Genomic DNA, 9011 nt, shown 5'->3' with positions numbered 1-9011 from the left:
CTGCCTCCTGGGTTCAGGCAATTCTCCTGCCTCAGCCTCCTGAGTAGCTGGAATTACAGGCACGTGCCACCATGCCCAGCTAATTTTTTGTATTTTTAGTAGAGACGGGGTTTCACCATGTTGACCAGGATGGTCTCGATCTCTTGACCTCGTGATCCACCCGCCTTGGCCTCCCAAAGTGCTGGGATTACAGGCTTGAGCCACCGCGCCCGGCGGAATCTGATTTTTAAGAGGTGCCAGGGTGATCCCCATGACTGGGCTCTGGGAAATACTGCGTCCAGGGAATGTCAGTTACAGTCGGAAACACCAGACCCAGAATCCAAGGACACAGCGCAGCAGTGGACTTCGGTTTGAGAACCACCCTCTGCCCTTGTGACCGGGGAGGCTGGGAGCAGGGACTAATGGCGACTAATGTTTGCTGCAGCCTCTTCCCGAAGGAGGGAAGGTGGAAGTAAGTTTCGAACCTCTGGCCATCATGACAAATATAATCTCCTTAGGGGCCATGTCCTTTGGTGTCTTTGTGTGTTTCTCTTTGGGAGGATGGAGGACACTTCTTTGTTCCCAGGGAAGAACAGGTGGGAGACATTCCAGGACGCCTCTAGGGCCTGGTGAGGGCTAACAGGATGGGAAGCCTGTCAGGAGACAGGGTGAAAGGACTGTCAGTCAGAGTTCCCAGGAAACCTCTGACACGTGCATGGGGTGTGCAGACAGGCGTTTTCTCTACAGGCTTCGTGGTTGCCATGGCAGCAGCCAGGCTTTCCAAAACTCAGAGCTTCCATCCGGGCAAATGTGTGCAGGAAGCAGGAGTGGGCTGGAACCAGAGGGTCATGTAGACACAGTCCCCGAAACAGGCATAGAGATGATTCCGAGCAGTCTCTCCTGGGCGTGATCTTTACAGAGAACAGCCACTCTGAGCTGCTCCCCTTGGTAAAGCCTTCTGCCTTCCTTTTCCATGAGACAGAGTCTCACCCTGTCACCAGGCTGGAGTGCAGTGGTGCGATCTCAGCTCACTGCAACCTCCGCCTCCCGGGTTCAAGTGATTTTCCTGCCTCAGCCTCCCGAGTGGCTGGGATTACCGGCATGAGCCACCAAGCTGGGCCCCTTTGTCCTTGATCTGGGGACTTCATGTCTCATTACATCCAGCTCCTCTCCCTCTTCGTCATACAAACCAAAAAGGCTTCAGGCATTTGGACATAAGGCCCATGTTAGGGAAGAACACCTTGTAACTTGCCAGATACCTACAGCAATGCAAAATGAAATGTGCAGACTGGGTGCGGGGCTCACACCTGTAATGCCAGTGTTTTGGTGGGCAGATCACTTGAGGCCAGGAGTTCGAGACCAGCCTGACCAAGCCTGACCAACATGGCAAAACGCTGTCTCTACTAAAAACACAAAAATTAGCTGGGTGTGGTGGCACATACCTTTAATCCCAGCTACTCGGGAGGCTGAGGCACAAGAATCTCTTGAACCTGGGAGGTGGAGGTTGCAGTGAACCAAGATGGCGTCATTGCATTTCAGCCTGGGCAACAGAGCAAGACTCTGTGTCAAAAAAAAAAAAAGGCTAAGTGCAGTGGCTCACGCCTGTAATCCCAGCACTTTGAGAGGCCGAGGCTAGAGGATTGCTGGAGTCTAGGAGATCAAGACCAACATGGGCAGCATAGCAAGATCCTGTCTCTATTAAAACAAAACATACTTTGAGAGGCCAAGGCAGGAGGATCACTTGTCCAGGAGTTTGAGATCAGCCTGGGCAGCATAGGGAAACCCCGTCTCTACAAAAAAAACAAATTAACTGGATGAGGTGGCATGCACCTGTAGTCCCAGCTACTCAGGAGGCTGAAGTGGGAGGATCGCTTCAGCCTGGGAGTTTGAGGCTGCAGTGAGCCATGATTGTGCCACTGCACTCCAGCCTGGGAGGCAGAGTGAGAGACCCTGTGTCAACAACCACAACCACGAGGCCTGGGGCAGTTGCTCATGCCTGTAATCCCACCACTTTGGGAGGCTGAGGCGGGTGGATCACGAGGTCAGATTGAGATCATCCTGGCTAACATAGTGAAACCCTGTCTCTACTAAAAATACAAAAAAATTAGCTGGGTGTGGTAGCACATGCCTGTAATCCCAGCTAATCAGGAGGCTGAGGCAGGAGAATCGCTTGAACCCAGGGGACGGAGGTTGCAGTGAGCTGAGATTGCACCACTGCATGCCAGTATGGGTGACAGAGCGAGACTCCATCTCAAAAAAAAAAAAAAAAGACCAGGCAGGCACAGTGGGTCACGCCTGTAATCTCAGCACTTTGGGAGGCTGGGACAGGCGAATCATGAGGTCAAGAGTTCAAGATCATCTGGCCAATATGGTGAAACCCCGTCACCACTAAAAATACAAAAAATTAGCTGGGCATGGTGGTGCATGCCTGTAGTTCCAGCTACTTGGGAGGCCGAGGCAGAGGAATCACTTGAACTTGGAGGTGGAGGTTGCAGTGAGCTGAGATCATGCCACTGCACTCCAGCCTGGGTGACGGAGCAAGACTCTATCTCAAAAAAAAAAATCAACCACCACAACAACAAAAACCAACACATTGCCTGGGCTAGTGGCTTGTGCCTGTAGCGTCAGCTACTTGGAAAGTTGAGGTAGGAGGATGGCTTGAGCCCAGGAGTTGGAGGCTGCAGTGAGCTGTGATCGTGCCACTGCATTCCGGCCCATGCAACAGAGCAAGACATTGTCTCTAAAAAAATAAAAATAAATGATAAAAAATTTTATTAGTGTGGTAGGTGCTGTTTGTTCTTTGTAAGGACTTATATAGTTTCCTTATCTATTTATTTATTTATTTGAGATGGAGTCTTGCTCTGTCACCCAGGCTGGAGTGCAGTGGCATGATCTCCGCTCACTGCAAACTCCACCTCCGTGTTCAAGTGATTCTTCTGACTTGGCCTCCCGAGTAGCTGGGACTACAGGCACGCACCACCACGACTGCCTAATTTTCTGTATTTTTAGTACAGATGGGGTTTCAGTGTGTTGGCCAGGCTGGTTTCAATATCTTGACCTCTGGCGTGATTCACCCGCCTCAGCTTCTGAAAGTGCTGGGATTACAGGCAAGAGCTACCATGCCCGGCCAGTTCCATTATCAATGGTGGCTTCTCTGTTTTTTTTTCCTTTTTTTTTAAGACGGGGTTTCACCATCTTGGTCAGGCTGGTCTTGAACTCCTGAGCTCAGGTGATCTGCCCGCCTTGGCCTCCAAAGTGCTTGGATTACAGGCGTGAGCCACCACGGCCAGCCGATTTCTCTGGTTTTACTTATCCTAATGACAGTGGTAAAATGAGCATCTGTCATCAGCATGGTTCCAAAGACTTTATGTGTGATAACTCATTTAGCCGGCACAGCACCCAGTGAGGTGAAGACTCTTTTGATGTACTCAGAAAGTTTCTTGATAGAATTTCCCTACCCAAGGGTTTGCAAGAACATAGCTTGACATTTGGGACAGAGGGGTGGATAGTAGCTTTCCCCAGTGGAGAACCTTGGTGAGTGGTCCTATCATTGAGTCTAACCTCATGCCAGACTTGACTGGAGGCCTTTAGGAGGAAAAGTCTCTTTTAAACACATAATGATGGCCGGGCACCATGGTTCATGCCTGTAATCCCAGCACTTTGGGAGGCCAAGGCAGGTGGATCACCTGAGGTCAGAAGGAGTTCAAGACCAGCCTGACAAACATGGTGAAACCCTGTCTCTACTAAAAATACAAAAATTAGTCGGGTGTGGTGGCAGGCACCTGTAATCCCAGCTACTCCGGGGGCTGAGGCAGAATTGCTTGAACCTGGGAGGCAGAGATTGTGGTGAGCCAAGATCGTGCCATTGCACTCCAGCCTGGGCAACAACAGCAAAACTCTGTCTCAAAAAAAAAAAAAAACAAACAACCCACATAATCTTTTTTTCTAATATTTGATTTTTGAAGAGAGATCATGGCTTACAGCTCTAAAAGGTGGTTTTGAAGGATTTCATGAATTCTTTGCTGTGTGTGGTTTCTTTTTTTTTTTTTTTTTTTTGAGACAGAGTCTCATTCCATCACTAGGTGCCAGGCTGGACTACAGTGGCACGATCTTGGCTCACTGCAACCTCTGCCTCCTGGGTTCAAGCAATTCTCCTGCCTCAGCCTCCAGAGTAGCTGGGACTACAGGGGTGTACCACTACGCCCAGCTAATTTTTGTATTTTTAGTAGAGGTGGGGTTCCACCATGTTGGCCAGGATGGTCTCGATCTCTTGATGTCGTGATCCGCCCGCCTTGGCCTCCCAAAGTGCTGGGATTACAGGCGTGAGCCACCATGCCCGGCCGAGATTTTTAGTAAAAGCACCTTCTTTCCCAGGGATAAGGGTCTCTTTGCTTCTCTCCTTAGCTGCAGGCTAGGCTGGCAGCCATCCTTGGGGATCCTGTGGGAATTTGGTGTCTCCCTTATTTTCAGGACATATCCAATGATGATGATGATATGCACCCTATAGCAGCCGGGATGGCAGACGGGGTCCACCTCCTGGGGTTCTCCGACGAGATCCTTCTTCACATCCTGAGCCATGTTCCTAGCACAGACCTGATTCTGAACGTCCGGCGGACATGCCGGAAGCTCGCAGCCCTGTGCCTTGACAAGAGCCTCATCCACACTGTGCTGCTGCAAAAGGACTATCAGGTGAGCAGGGGTGGGGGCAGGAGGCCAGAAACCATCTAGACTGGCTGGGCGGTGGCTCACGCCTGTCATCCCAGTGCTTTGAGAGGTCAAGAGATTGAGACCAGCCTGGCCAACATGGTGAAACCCCGTCTCTACTAAAAATACAAAAGATTAGCCAGATGTGGTGGTGCGAGCCTGTAGTCCCAGCTGCTTGGGAGGCTGAGGCAAGAGCATTGCTTGAACCTGGAAAATGGAAGTTGCAATGAGCCAGGATCAGCGATACAGCAAGACTCCATCTCAAAAAAAAAAAAAAAAAAGAAACAACTAGACCTTGGCCTTTGAGGACTGGGCACAGCCTGGCAGTGGAACCCTGTATGCTGATGGAAAGCCAGCAGGCGCTCCAAGTCCTGACTGGAGCTGTCTTCAGGATGGATTGAGGAGCAGAGGCAAGGGGCAGAAAAGTGTGGGTGGTGTGCCGCCTGGGGAGGAGGGCACAGATGTATATGGACATGGTTCTGGGAGAGAACCCAGGGCCTTGGGAGTGGCAGGCAGGGGTGGGAGACTTGCTTTCTGGTAGATCCTAGGAGTGGAATTGCTGGGTCACAGGAGAGTTGTTGGACATTTCTTGTAAATTTAAATGTGCAGCTCTTGGCGGGGTGCTCACGCCTGTAATCCTAGCACTTTGGGAGGCTGAGGCGGGCGGATCACGATGTCAGTTCAAGGGCAGTCTGGCCAACATAACTAAAAATACAAAAATTTGCCAGGTGTGGTGGTGTGCACCTATAATCTCAGCTACTCAGGAGGCTGAGGCAGGAGAATCATGTGAACATGGGAGGTGGAGGTTGCAGTGAGCCGAGATCACACCATTGCACTCCAGCCTGGGCAACAGTGTGAGACTCTGTCTCAAAAAAAAAAAAAAGAAAATGTGTGGCTCTCCAGTGGTGCAGTGGGAGGGCACTATTTTGGACTCTCCTGCAGGGTGTGGGAGTTCTGGTTGCTCTGCAGCCTTGCCAACACTTGGTGCTATCAGTTTTTTTTTAAGACAGGGTTTCACCATGTTGATCAGGCTGGTCTTGAACTCCCGACCTCAGGTGATCTGCCCGCCTTGGCCTCCAAAGTGCTTGGATTGCAGGCATGAGCCACTGCGCCCGGCCTACTGCTGTCAGTTTTTAAAGTTGTAGCCATTCTTTTTTTTTTTTTTTTTGAGACAGAGTCTCTGTCTGTCACCCAGGCTGGAATGTAGCAGTGGGATCTCAGCTCACTGCAACCTCCACCTTCCAGGTTCAAATGATTCTCCTGCCTCAGCCTCTCAAGAAACTGGGATTATAGGCATGTGCCACCACGTGCAGCTATGTTTTATATTTTTAGCAGAGATTGGGTTTTACCACATTGGCCAGGCTGGTCCTGAACTCCTGACCTCGGATGGTCCACCTACCGAGGCCTCCCAAAGTGCTGGGATTACAGATGTAAACCATCATGCCTGGCCTGGTAATGTGTCTTAAAGATACAAATAGTTCTCCAGGTTCTTGACCTTTATCCACATTTTAGGAGACCAGGGGAAGGGCTCCTGACTTTTCCTGCTGATTGTGAAGCAGAGCCTTTGACACCAGATGAGGCCCCTGTAGAGCTTTTGCTTTTGTTTTTTTTTTTTGAGACGGAGTCTCGCTGTGTCACCCAGGCTGGAGTGCAGTGGCGCGATCTCGGCTCACTGCAACCTCCTCCTCCTGGGTTCAAGCGATTCTCCTGCCTCAGCCTCCCAAGTAGCTGAGATTACAGCTGTGCACCACCAGACCCAGGTAACTTTTGTATTTTTAGTAGAGATGGGGTTTCACCATGTTGGCCAGGCTGGTCTTGAACTCCTGATCTCAAGTGATCCACCTGCCTTGGCCTCACAAAGTGCTGGGATTACAGGCATGACCCATTGTGCCCGGGAAGCTTTAGCTGTTTCTGCTGGAGGGTCTTCAGTGGATGAGGGAGCTGAGGGTGCTTCCTGCAACACTGGTGTCAGGCCTCCTGTCTATGAAACTTTGTTCCCTGTAGAGGAAGGGCTGGGTGTCCCTAGCCAGTGCCTCTCAGTGTATATCTGGAGCATTTAAAAAATTTTTTTGGGGCCGGGCGCGGTGGCTCATGCCTGTAATCCCAGCACTTTGGGAGGCCGAGGCGGGTGGATCACAAGGTCAAGAGATCGAGACCATCCTGGGCAACATGGTGAAACCCCGTCTCTACTAAAAATACAAAAAATTAGCTGGGCATGGTGATGCGTGCCTGTAATCCCAGCTACTCGGGAGGCTGAGGCAGGAGAATTGCCTGAACCCAGGAGGCGGAGGTTGCGGTGAGCCGAGGTCGCGCCATTGCACTCCAGCCTGGGTAACAAGAGCGAAACTCTGTCTCAAAAAAAAAAAAAAATTTTTTTTGGCTAGATGTCGTGGCTCACTCCTATAACGCTAGCACTTTGGGAGGCCAAGGCAGGTGGATCGCATCAGCTCAGGAGCTCAAGACCGGTCTGGACAACATGGTGAAACCCCATCTCTACAAAAATAAAAAATTTATCGGCCTGGCATGGTGGCATGCATCTGTAGTCCCAGCTACTCAGGAGGCTGAGGTGGGAGGATCACGTGAACCCCAGGAGGCTAAGGCTACAGTGAGCACTGATCGTACCACTGTGCTGCAGCCTGGACAATGTAATGAGATCTTGTCTCAAAAAACAGAAAACAATTTTTTTAGAGATGGGGTCTTGCTATGTTGCCCTGGCTGTTCTGGAACTCCTGGGTTCAAGCAATCCCCCCACCTAGGCTTCCCAAAGTTCTGGGAGTATAGACGTGAGTCATCGTGTCTGGTCCCCTTCAACCATTTTTAAAATGGTGATTAAACAAACATAAAATATATCATCTTAACTGTTTGTAAGTGTGCAAATCAGTGATATCAAGCACATTCACAGCGTTATGCAGCCATCACCACCATCATCTCCAGAACTTTCTTATCACCCTCAGCAGAAACCATTAAGCAACAACTTCCCATTCCCCTCCCTGCATCCCCTGGTAACTGCTATTCTACTCTGTGAATTTGCCTGTTCTGGAAATTTCCTATAAATGGAATCCCACACTGTTTGAACCTTTGTGCCTGGCTTCGTTCACTTGGCGTCCTGCCCGCTTTTGAGGTACATCCATGTTGTAGCATGTGCCAGGACTTTCTTCCTTTTTCCTTTTTTTTTTTTAAACAGAGTCTAAAACAGCCTCTGTTGCCCAGGCTGGAGTGCAATGGTACGATCTCAGCTCACTGCAACCTCCACCTCCCAGGCTCAAGCCATCCTCCCCCTTCAGCCTCCCAAGTAGCTGGGACTACTGGCATGTGCTACCATGCCCAGCTAATTTTTGTATTGTTAGTAGAGATGGGGTTTCACCATGTTGGCCAGGATGGTCTTGATGTCTTGACCTCGTGATCTACCCGTCTTGGCCTCCCAAAGTGTTGGGGTTACAGGCGTGAGCCACCGCAGCCAGCAGAATCCTTTTTTCTTTTTTTTTGAGACTGGGTCTCATTTCTGTTACCCAGGCTGGAGTGCAGTGGCATGATCACAGCTCACTGCAACCTCCACCTCCCAGGGTCAAGCCATCCACCTGCCGCAGCCTCCCAAGTAGCTCGGACCACAGGCATGCACCACCACGCCTGGCTAATATTTATTTTTTTTGGCATATACGGGGTCTTTCGATGTTGCCCAAGCTGGTCTCCAACCTTTAAGATCAAGCGATCTGTTTGCCTTCGCTTTCCAAGGTACTGGGATGACAGGCGTGCGCTACAGCGCCCAGCCTTCCTTCCTCTTTGTGGCTAGATCACATTTCCCTGTGGGGACAGATGGCATTTGGGTTTTCCGTTTACCTGTTGATGGACACCAGGGCTGTTTCTACCTGTGGCTTCTTGTGAATTTGCTGCAGTGAACGGGCACAGAGTGGGGAGGCTGGGTCTCAGCTTTCAGTTCCTTTGGGTCCACCCCTAGGAGTGAAATTGCTGGGTTATATGGTAGTCCAGTGTTTAGCTTTTCAAGGAACCACCAAATCATTTCCTTTTCTTTTTTTTGAGATGGAGTTTTACTCTTGTTGCCCAGGCTGGAGTGCAATGGTGCAATCTCACCACAACCTCCGCCTTCCAGATTCAAGCGATTCTCCTGCCTCAGCCTCCAGAGTAGCTGGAATTACAGGCACGTGCCACCATGCCCAGCTAATTTTTTGTATTTTTAGTAGAGACGGGGTTTCACCATGTTGACCAGGATGGTCTCGATCTCTTGACCTCGTGATCCACCCGCCTCGGCCTCCGAAAGTGCTGGGATTACAGGCTTGAGCCACCGCGCCCGGCCGACTCTTTCTTTTTTT

At 50.5% G+C, this 9011-nt stretch overlaps 1 protein-coding gene across 1 annotated transcript in view; it reads left to right on the top strand.

The window, feature by feature from the left end:
- FBXL18 (F-box and leucine rich repeat protein 18) overlaps positions 1 to 9011 on the top strand; it is a 37572-nt gene that overhangs the window by 8371 nt on the left and 20190 nt on the right. Inside the window, exon 2 of the mRNA XM_032259632.1 lies at positions 4450 to 4668. Coding sequence (XP_032115523.1) covers positions 4450 to 4668 — 219 coding nt within the window. The remainder of the gene's footprint in view (positions 1 to 4449; positions 4669 to 9011) is intronic.

Source organism: Sapajus apella, unplaced genomic scaffold, assembly GCF_009761245.1.
Source record: "Sapajus apella isolate SASKATOON/1434 unplaced genomic scaffold, GSC_monkey_1.0 scaffold110, whole genome shotgun sequence".
In the NCBI taxonomy this organism is placed as follows: domain Eukaryota; kingdom Metazoa; phylum Chordata; class Mammalia; order Primates; family Cebidae; genus Sapajus; species Sapajus apella.
The sequence above is the reverse complement of the archived record's forward strand: the minus strand, read 5'-3'. Positions and strand labels throughout refer to the sequence as shown.